Genomic DNA, 10619 nt, shown 5'->3' on the forward strand with positions numbered 1-10619 from the left:
CTGGGTTTTCTGTTTTCATTCACATATTAAATTCACAAAGTTAAGTGGAAGGAACAATGTGTTATGTGTTTGAAGGAATTGGTCATCCGTTAACGTTAACAGTGCAAATAACAGAGTCTGCAGCTGTGTTCATATCTGAGAAAATCAACAGCTTCTATGTGTGATAAAGTGTCGTTCCAGGTGGGACTTCCCACAAAAACACAGAAAATGTCCCCGACAGCAGAGTCAAGTTTTCTGTATTATCATTTTATTTGTTTACCATCCTCTTCTCAACAACAAACCACAGAGACAGGCGTCTATTAATTCATTAATATATATTCATGTATACATATGATAGTGACAAATAAAAAAAAATCACAATACAAAAGACAGTTTAAATATGCAGAATGTCGATCGCATGTCAAAGTCTTGATTCAACACTTTTGTACTCAACATGCATTCAAAATATAAAAATAGATTTCTGATTAAGTTTATGTACATTTCTTTTTTTTTTATAAATATAAGAATACAAATGTATTTTTAAAATACAAAGATAAATACAGTCACATAGTGTACATTTTGTACCAAACCAGCATTAACAAACATTTTTTTTTTTTGGATATTTAGCATTCACAAAACACAATTATTACATTAGAAATGCAACTTTAACGACAATTGCAGGTCTTTTTTGTCTTTTCTCATTTGCAGTACATGAGGGTCCTTTAACCCCCCACAGAGAGTGGGCGGTGAATAAATAAATAGAGTTAAAGAAAGGAGTCTAGCTCTGCCGGACGTCCTGTAGCAGTTTGTTGATCTCGGCCACCAGCTCGCTGGCGTCCACCAGCTCGTGCCGGCTGTCGCTGCGTTTGCCCTGCAGGTGGCTCAGCACCGAGTCGAAATCGTCCTCCTCATAGTTCTCTGGGATCTCCTCCATGGCCGGCAGCCACTTGGAGGAGGGTCCCGGGAGGGGCACCGGCACGGGCACCGGGGCCGGCGAGGATTGCACCATGGTGGGGCTGACCAGCGCCGTGAGCAGGGGACTGCTGTGGGGTTTGAGGGCATGGCCGTTGTTCTGGGGGCTGTTCTTAGGGGCCTGCGAGCCCTTGTGGCTGCTCTGGGAGCTGAGCTTGGTGCTGGGCTTCAGGGTGTGGTAGCTGCCACCCTGGTGGTGGCCAGACGGGCCGATGTTGCTTCCCGGGTTCTGGAAGTGTGTGTTGGCGGCCCAGGCTGCCACCCCCTGCTGGTGCACGGAGGCGTTGGGCTTGCCGGGCAGGTGACCCCTCCTCCGGTCTAAAGAGCCGGTCATGGGCACCCCCACACCGCTCAGGCTGGTTCCCTTCTGGGTCTCGCTGACCTGCGTGTAGGAGTCCAGACCCTGAGGAAGCAGCCTCTGAAACACGCTGCTCATCTCCGACAGCAGCGAGGTGGTCCCGCACAGGTCCTCGTCCCTGGGTTCGCCCCCGTCTCCCTCCTCCGCGTCCTCCTCCCCCCCCTCCTCCTCGCCCAGGTCTTTGCCGAAAGTGGAGAAGCTCTGGTTCCGGGCGGGGCCGGAGTCGGTGCAGGGCTGTGGGGTCTTCTCCTGGGAGTGCTCGGTCACTTGGCGGGCTTCCTCCCCGGGGATGTAGAGGTTGCTGCGGTAGTCCGAGGAGGAAGAGGCGGGGGAGGCCAGGGGGGGCATCCAGCACTGGTCTGAGTGGCCCAGGACGCGACACTCCTCAGTGCAGAGCCGCATGGCTGCAAAACAGGGCAGAGCGGCGAGAACCGTGAGTGATCAGGAACCATTCAAATCTAAAAGGTTGAACAATGTTGGTATCATCATCACCACTTTCATACCGAGCAGGAAGATTTACTTCTTGGAAGTGTTTTTTTTTAACACAAAGAGATAACATAATGTTTTTGTAAAAGTGGACAGTTTATGTATGTTTGTTGTAAACTTGTGACGATAAGTGAAGAAGTTCACCATCAGACGAGTCTCTTTCCATCCAACTCGTCTGTGCCTGTCAGTGAAATTGTGAAGTCTCTCTGCAGGGGCTCTGCCTCGCTACCTTCCAATGTATTTACCAGAGAGACAATTCCGCCAGGCCGATCGATGCCTATTACCCATTCAAAAATAACTCCTCCTCTAAAAGCCCTGCATTTTTCCCTTTCAAGTCCCTCTTTTCAATATTAAATGTTCAAATAGAAAATCTCTGAAGAATAAATTAGACAAATCAAATATGCCAACTTAAAGCCTTCATTAAAGGAGAGCAGTGCTTTTCAGTCGTGCTATTGAGGGACTTCATTATCCCCTCATTAACATGAAAGGAACATTTATAATACATCTTAGAGCAGATGAAAAGTGCATTTGGGTGCACGGGAAGGGAAGAAAAAAAAACAGTGCGGGGGCAGAGGCAGATTGGGCGCCCCCGCTGATGAAAGGGTAAAAATGAAAGATTTAACCCTGCTGATTTGTGTGTGGAAGTAGAAAAAAAATCTCATCAGGCATCAACCGAGAGGCTGACTGTAAAGTCAATTCAGCTGACGTCCTGACTGATTAACTTCCCAATGAATTATCCAACCAGTTTATTCAGGGCGGCGCGGCTCACCGGCAAAAACATGTTTGTTTACCTCACAAACGGATTCTCATTGTGTTTTATCAGGGAACTAATTCAGCTTTTCTCCCTTGATGAAAACAAACATAATGACAAAACCACAAAGAACAATTCAAATGGAAGCCGCAAAATGCTTGGAGGTTCACGCAATTTAGAGTCACAGCTCCAACACCCTCCTAAGATTGTGTTTGTGTAATAATATGTGTGGATATGAAACCAAGAATATGAGGAGGAATTTCCTTCAGAAGACTTTCACAGTGTGAAAGTTTGAGGAAGACATTTTGGTCTTATTTTTTACCTATCCGTGTGCCACGGTAGTGTTCACTCCTGAGATGCGCTCGGCCTCCACACTGAGGATATCCTTAACCACATACACAGGCTGCACATCACCGCCACCTACTCATTTCAGTCTCTGAAAATGTTCTTGGAATTTAAAACCATTTACGAAAGTGTGACTCTGGTCTTGAGAGAGTAAAGATGGTGCTGAGCAGAGCGCTGTGTGAACATGAACTTTAAAAGCCATCGTGAATGATCAGCAGTGATTTAGTTTGTTAAAGCTCTTGGAAAGATAATGCGAGTACATCTGTACGTTTGCGAGCAGGTTTTGCTCTAGTTCTTCTCTGGAAGAAGAGACAGTTTCCCTGATATGAAACCATCGAGTTGGGTAACAAAGCGTTTGTGCTGGTGGAGGAGAAGTGGAGGGACTTCCATTTCCAGTCATAATGACAGAGAGCTGACTAAATGCTGCTCCAAATCATCTATGCTGCAGTGGACATGGGGGTGGGAGGCGGACTTGAACCTACAGAGGGAGAAAGGTTAGCTTTGAGATGTAATTATGCTCTTCAGGGCTTAATCACGAGCGCAACTCCGAGCCGACTCCATAGCAACTGTTCGATACGTGGCAATTAAATGCCTCCTTTTCATCAGAAGAGCACGAGGGCTCCGCTTTGGACGGCTGAAAGTGAAATCTTGAAGGTGGAGGGAAGCGGCAGAGCGACTAACGAGCCCGGCTCCTCCACAGAGCGGTGGAGGAGCGGTTGGAGGAGCGGAGGAGGGCAGCGAAGAGGTGTTAGTGATAAGATTGTCTGCCGGTCTGGGTCTGCTTTAATTGGGACATAGCTCAAATGCAGCAGGGAGTGATGGCTGTGTGGGAAGCTGGCTGGGAAGGAGCGGGAGCGAAGCCTGCAGACTGCGTGACGTCAGCTCAGACATTACGGAGAGGACGACATTCCACTGGAATGTTTCTCCAAAATCCTGAAACCTGATGCCGCTGTTCCAAGGAGGACAGGAGGAAGAGGAGCAGGAGGAAGAGGAGCAGGAGGTGTAATGGTAAATGGACTTCACTTATACACCAGGGCAGGAGGATGTGAGGGAGGCGGTGGAAGAGGAGGAGGAGGAGGAGTAGGAGGAGGAGGAGGAGGAGGAGGAGGAGGAGGAGGAGGAGGTGATGGGTGGCTGTAGATGATCTTTTGAGATTTCTCCAGTGAGGTGAAAGTTTTTGTTTGGATGCAGCAGACAGAATCTTCCAGATTCCTCCAGGACTAAACCCATGCTGTCGGCTGGGACGAAACATTAAAACAACCAACATGCTAAATCTCTGAAACACTGTTGTGTTTATATCAGAGGAGGAAGAGATGAATTCAGCCGAGTAAATCTCAGCCTGTTTATAGCCATAGATTCTCCACAGACTCCCTCTGAGTGTGTGGATCAGGGATCCACAATGTTTAGAAAGTTAAAGGAACGTGTACAGTGACTCGCCGCAAAGCTCCTTTAAAAGCCCAGTCGGGCTTTTGCTGATTTCTAACAACTTCTGCCATTCCAATGCATTTTAGTTGTCTTCTATGCAATTGCCCTTTGGGGTAATTAGTTCAGGAGCCATACCAGGATGACAGGGACTAATGAGGGCTGATAAACTAAGAATTATTTGAACAAAGATCGGTCTACTTTTGATCAAATATAGAAAGTGTCGTCAGAGTTTGGACAGGAACAGCGTTTCAATCTTTCTAAAACTGGCTGAATTTCAAACTCATCGGATGACCTCTAGATGGTGTTGCTTCCCCAAGCTTTACAAACTGTGAATTAGCCCTATTTAACCAAATCATTCATGGATTATGGCGCAGCCGCTTCAGAGTGGAGGACTATTTTTCTAAAACATGGCTACTGATTTATTTCAGTTTTTTTCTAAGTTTTGATTTCTCAGTTATGAGGCCAAAATGACGGTAAAGAGCACAGAAAGTTGGCTGTAGAATATTGAAATTCTTTGTGTCTGAATGAGATCTTTATAAGTACGTTTGGATTGTTACAAAAGCAGCTTCCCGTCATATGAAATGAAAAATTAAAAAAATGAGAAAACAAAAAGCTCTTGGTGGTCGCTCACTATGAGATAACCACAACGAAGAAAGAGCCACCGATCGATTGTTTGATCTTATTTTGTTCTTTGAAGCTGAAATTAATTTACGTAGCGTTCCATTAGTTCTTTGTGAATACCCTCAGCTCTCAGACCGTTGACAGAACAATGGCTGCATCTCACTTTAAAGAAAACAAGTTCACAATGAAACCATTTCTGCCCAGTTAATTCAAGACAATCCATCAATTATATCTATTTATATTATAATTTATATATGATAATTATAAATCAATTATATTATTCAATATTTAAAAGTCAGTTGTTAATTTAATGTACTAATAGTTTGCAGGGTTTTTGTTTTGTTATTCTACATTAAGTTATGCTACTTTCTATTTACCTCTGGAATTTATTAATTCCAAAGTGTTTCTATTCTATTCTATTCTATTCTATTGTGTATTTCCCAGTCTTGAAGGGTAAAACCAGACTTACCAACCAGACAGTTTACGTACTGGTATATACTAAGACAGAAGGAAGATGAGAGGAAAAACAGGAAGGGCTGTGGGGGTGTGGTGGATGGTGGATGGAGGATGGGGGAGGTCGTTGGGGTGGGGGTGTACCTGCATGCGGTCTGTGCTGGCCATCAGGGGCATATATCTCAGTAAAGCCCTCACCGAGGAGTCTATCCATGGGCGACTCCCTGCCGGGCTCGTAGTCACTGTCCCCGGCCTCGCTGTCTCCTCGGCCACTGTCCTTCAGACTGAACTTGTCCATCTCGTTCAGGGCATATCTGCACACATCCAGCCACAGTTCATTCGTTAAACACCGACAACAAGACACCACAGTTTTGGAGGCTCCAAGCCACTGATGGATAATAAGGTGCACAGAGAGGCAGAGAGTTCTCTGCAGAAGGGGTTTTACATAAAATTATGCAAATGTGAAGTTATTGAGCATACAGTTTGACTCTAAACCAAAAAGCCACTGGATATAGATAAAAGAGGCTATGTGACAGTACTGACAACAGGCAGAATTACACAGAACTGTTTTCCTCTACTATTACACGTAGCAGAGTAGAGACGGGCGGCCCTCCCAGCCTGGCTGAGCGTGTGCGTTACCTGTAGCTGCGGGTGTATTTGTTGCCTCTGAAGCTTGGTCGTGGCTGGTACTGGCCCTGATGGAGCATGGACAGAAGCTGTGAGACTTGCTACAATCCCAAGGGAAACAAAAGAAGGACAAAAAAAGAAAGAAAAAGACAGAAATAAAAAGAAAAAATGAAGAGGGGAAAATGAATGGAGTCAAACAAGCAAGGCCACAGGACAATGTTGGGTGGGGGTTTGGGGGGTATTGGGGAAAGGGGAGGGGTTGAGGGAGTGGCATGACTTTATGACTTGCTCCTGAATGTGATGGTCAACAGAAACATGACATAAAGGACTGAAGGTAACAGAATATGGGAGCAAGGGATAAATTCAGAACAAATACTAAATATAAGACAAAAACATGCAAAATACAACAATTTTGCTCATGTTTTCCATTGCAACAAGGCACATTTAAACTTAAAATCAACTTCTCTGTACATTTATCTTTACTTCTGGCATGTAATTGCTTCTATAGAGTTTAGGCTCAAAACGGAGCCGAAATATTGAAATCAAAGCAGCTTCTTACCTCCACAGGAGGCGTAGCATGGGCCAGCTCCAGAGCAAAGTTCTCCTGCACATGATTTGAAGAGATGGTGACCAGGCTGTTGAGTGACTGACGGCTGTGATGGCTCTGCCGGCTCCCCAGGGTGCCCCTCTCCGGGGTGGGGGAGGGTGAAGGGGAGCGAGGGTGTGCCCGAACGGGGAGGGTGCCATTGACAGTGGGGACCAGGGTGATGTCTGCCTTATGTATCTGCCTCGCAGGCTTCTTGGGGTGGTTCTGGTAGCTGTTTTCTGCCACACGACAGTTGTAGTTGTGTCTGGGGTCTTTCTTCTCTCGGTTGCAACGGGCAGTGGCAAACATCACCATGACGATGAGCAGCAATGCACAAACGGCGCCCAAGGAGATGATGACAATGAGGGAAAGGTCCAAGGAAGCCTGGCTGGAGCCAGTGGGGTAAAGAGGGGGCAGGATGTCCATGTTCTCTTGCAGGGACAGTCTGAGGACGGCTCCTGTGGTCAGTCGATTGGTGCCCCTATCCTGCACCTCAATCCTGATCTCCATTACATCCTTTGGAGCCTGCTCCAAACTTGCATTGGTTCTGAGCTCACATCGCCGGGCATCCATCACAAACAGCCCATCCTCATTGCCACCGACAATGGCACAGCTGACCTCTCCGTTGGCGCCTGCGTCACGGTCTGTGACTTTCAGTGCAGTGATCAGCTGACCAGGTGACGCGTACTTCCACACCGGGAGCTCGGCGGTGTGGTTTCGGAGGGAGGGGGAGTGGATGATGGGCGGGTTGTCATTTTCATCCAGAACTGTGAGCAGGACAGTGGTGTTGGCAGACAGTGCTGGGTTGCCCCCGTCACGTGCTTGCACAGTGAAGGCGATCCGGCTGACGTCCTCGTGGTCAAAGCTGCGTAATGCGTACACTGCACCACTGGAGGGGTCAATTGTGACATAGGTGGAGATAGGGCTCCCTTGCACTAGAGCATCTATGATGGTGTATGTGACCTGACCATTGGTGCCTAGATCGGGATCTGAGGCCACCACAGTCATCAGGTAAGCGCCGGGGGAATTGTTCTCAGATTTGAATACCTCGTAGCGGCTTTTCTCAAAACGTGGGGGATTGTCGTTCTCATCCAGCACCTGGACGGTGAAATGTTTAATGGTGGAGAGACTGGGGGACCCCCTGTCCTCTGCAATGACCGTCAAACTGTACTCAGACCTCTTCTCCCTGTCCAGCGACACGTTAGTGAGGATCATGTAGTTTTTCTCGTAGGTTTTCTGCAGCCTGAAGTGGCCATGGCCGTGCAGCCTGCACACCACCTCTCCATTGAGACCTGCATCGCTGTCGTCAACACGGACCAAGGCAATGAATGTGTCCACAGGGGCCCCCTCTGAAATGTAAGCCACCTCCTCCTTTCCAGGTGTCATCAAGTTGATGTTTATCTCCGGTTTGTTGTCATTCACGTCCGCCACTTTCACCACAATTTTGCTGAGGCCAGGAATGGAATTTGGGCCCAGATCCTGAGCCTGAACATCCAGCTCATATGAAGCAGTGGTTTCATAGTCCACTTTTTTAATCAGTGTAATATGACCATTTTCTGGGTTTATCTTGAATGTTTCCAAGATCTTTGGAGAGACATGACTGCTGAAGGAGTAGACTATTTTCCCATTAGTGCCCTCATCAGGGTCCGTGGCATTTAAATCAATGATTAGAGTCCCAAGAGGAGAGTTTTCCTGCAAATTGATGATATATGCCTGTTCGTCAAAGGCTGGGCTGTTATCGTTGGAGTCGGAGATGATTATCTTCAGCAAAGTGGAGCCAGACTTGGGGGGCACGCCGTTATCCGAGGCAGTGAGCTGCAGTTGGTAGTTGGACTGCACCTCTCTGTCCAGCTCTCTCACGACCACCAGCTCCGCGTATTTGGCCCCGTCAGTCCTGGTCCTCACCTCGATCTTGAAGAAGCTGTTGGGCGTCAGGGAGTAGGTGTGCAGGGAGTTCTCACCCACGTCCGCGTCCACGGCGCCGTCCAGCGGCACGCGTGTTCCAACAGACGCGCTCTCGGAGATCTCGATGGGCACGATGGCGCGGGAGAAGTGCGGGGAGTTGTCGTTAATGTCCAGCACCTCCACCTCCACATGGAATAGCTGCAGGTACTCCGTGGGCAAAGTCACCACGTCGAATTCAATTGAGCAGTTGAAGTTTTTCTCACAAAGCTTCTCGCGGTCGATTTTAGTGCCGATGCTGATCTCCCCGTCCTCCTCCCGGACCGACAAAAACGGCGTACTCCCCCGCTGCATGGCACGGAACCGAAAAGTCAGAGAGGTCGGCAGTTTGGATAACACTCCAGCTACGTCCTCTTTTAACCGTGCGATGACCGTTCCCACTTTCTGCTCCTCATAAACTTTGTATTTCAAAGTCTTGCTTGCTGCGTCGTGTAGAAGCGCCGCTACAAGCAGTAGTTTGAGTAGTGCCGAAGAGGAGACATTGTCTTTGGTTTGGATATTTTTTCCCCCCATCGCGCGCACGATTATTTCCGCAGAGGGGAAAAAACAGAGGGAGAAGAAACAGATGTTGTCTTTAGAAGTCTGGCATGGTAAATCCTGCTGCTGCCGCTCCTCGCCGTCCGTTCAATCGGCGAAAATCAAAGAAATAATAAATTAAAAAAAGGAAAAGATATTACTAAACTGTCCTTTTGGAGGCTTGGAGCACAAACAAACCAAGCGTTGCGCTCTCGTTGTAGACGGATCTGTTGCATATATCCACATATGCCTGTCGCGTCTTGCGTATTTGCGCGCCTGTGAGTGAGTGAGAGTGTGCGTCTGGAGGAAGAAAAGGCGCAGCTTTCTCCTGGTCTGTGTGTGAGCGAGCAGGGAGGGGGGGGGGGGGGGGGGGGGGGGGGGGGGGGGGGGGGGGGGGGGGGGGGGGGGGGGAGAGAGAGAGAGAGAGAGAGAGAGAGAGAGAGAGAGAGAGAGAGAGAGAGAGAGAGAGAGAGAGAGAGAGAGAGAGAGAGAGTCAGTCAATGCGTGCGCTCCGTGCGCTCTGCTCCGCCACCGCACCAGCCTCTCTCTCTCCTTCTGCCCCTCCCCGCACCCAAACTGCGTCTCTGTTGCACACACAAAAAAACACCCCCCCGCCCGCCCCCCCACCGGCAACCCCACCTCCCCCTAAATCAGCAGAATGGCCTCCGTCAAGCAGCACAGGAGGAACTATTGATGGGAGCTACCCCCACCACCACCACCACCACCACCACCACCACACACACACACACACACACACACACACACACACACACACACACAAACGCAGCCAACCCCACAAGACACCCCCAGCTCTGAAAGTGTGTCACAACAATGAGCCAGAGGAGGAATGATTCCGAGCGCAGCCACTTTTAACTCAGCCGCACACTGACCCGCGGCAGACGTACATTGTTATGCTCGCATTCAACAGCGTGTGCCAAGTCGGCTCTATTATGGCATGCGTCTAAAACGCAAAGTTGTAGCCTTTAGAATAGTGAAGCCACGGGGAAGGAAACATTCTCATGATCCCGTCACGCGTCTGTGACCCGCGCGCGTATACACATCAAATCGTTAAACATATCTTTATAAGTCATAACTAAATTGCTTCGAGTCGCCTTCATAATTTCATTATTAAATTAGGCTGAATTTGCTAAGATTATTTTTCGGACATTATTTTATTCGTTTAAAACGGTATCCATTCACCGTGCTCGGTGTGCGTAATGGCGCACGGCAGTCTCATCCATCTGTGGATATTTAAACCTCTGAATTCCAAACTTCCCGTCAGCGTGACCCGGGACGGAGTTTAGCGGCTTTGATCTGCACGCGCCTGATGCCAAATCTGCCTGAGGGGTAACTGTGGTCATATGAGAGTGTCACATCTCTTTTCTATCATCACTAAAATAGTTTGCATTGAAGCATCTTAAAACAAAATATCCACTACGCACTACTTTGGAATCTAATAAAAATGAAAACGAATAACCATATTAAAGTTAAACTAAAATAAAAATTCAAATTGATCAAATAACTTTCTTGTTGACCTT

The 10619-nt window shown here is 48.0% G+C and overlaps 1 protein-coding gene across 3 annotated transcripts; it reads right to left on the reverse strand.

The window, feature by feature from the left end:
* Window positions 1–226: 226 nt before the first annotated feature.
* On the reverse strand, window positions 227–9369 carry pcdh18b (protocadherin 18b). 3 transcript variants are annotated; one of them, XM_080465160.1, is made up of 4 exons: window positions 6577–9369; window positions 6030–6085; window positions 5535–5704; window positions 227–1713 (listed from the first exon to the last, which is right to left on the reverse strand). In XM_080465160.1, exons 1-4 carry the CDS (start codon window positions 9076–9078, stop codon window positions 758–760), a joined length of 3684 nt encoding a protein of 1227 aa, XP_080321286.1. In that variant the 5' UTR covers window positions 9079–9369; the 3' UTR covers window positions 227–757. The 3 variants fall into 3 exon arrangements, with proteins under 3 accessions (XP_080321286.1, XP_080321285.1, XP_080321287.1); XM_080465159.1 differs by having other exon boundaries at window positions 6030–6118; window positions 6577–9365; XM_080465161.1 differs by having other exon boundaries at window positions 233–1713; window positions 5589–5704; window positions 6577–9365.
* Between the last annotated feature and the right edge of the window lie 1250 nt (window positions 9370–10619).

This window comes from Lipophrys pholis (genome assembly GCF_963383615.2).
Source record: "Lipophrys pholis genome assembly, chromosome: 6".
NCBI lineage: Eukaryota > Metazoa > Chordata > Actinopteri > Blenniiformes > Blenniidae > Lipophrys > Lipophrys pholis.

Bases quoted from the DNA above. Each gene is read 5' to 3' on its own strand.
- pcdh18b (XM_080465159.1), bottom strand. From the start codon at position 9,078: ATGGGGGGAAAAAATATCCAAACCAAAGACAATGTCTCCTCTTCGGCA. The intron at 5,705-6,029 runs GTAACGCACACG...GGATGTGTGCAG, and splicing joins AAATACACCCGCAGCTACAG to ATATGCCCTGAACGAGATGG. The intron at 1,714-5,534 runs GTACACCCCCAC...CCTGTTTTGCAG, and splicing joins CCAGCACAGACCGCATGCAG to CCATGCGGCTCTGCACTGAG.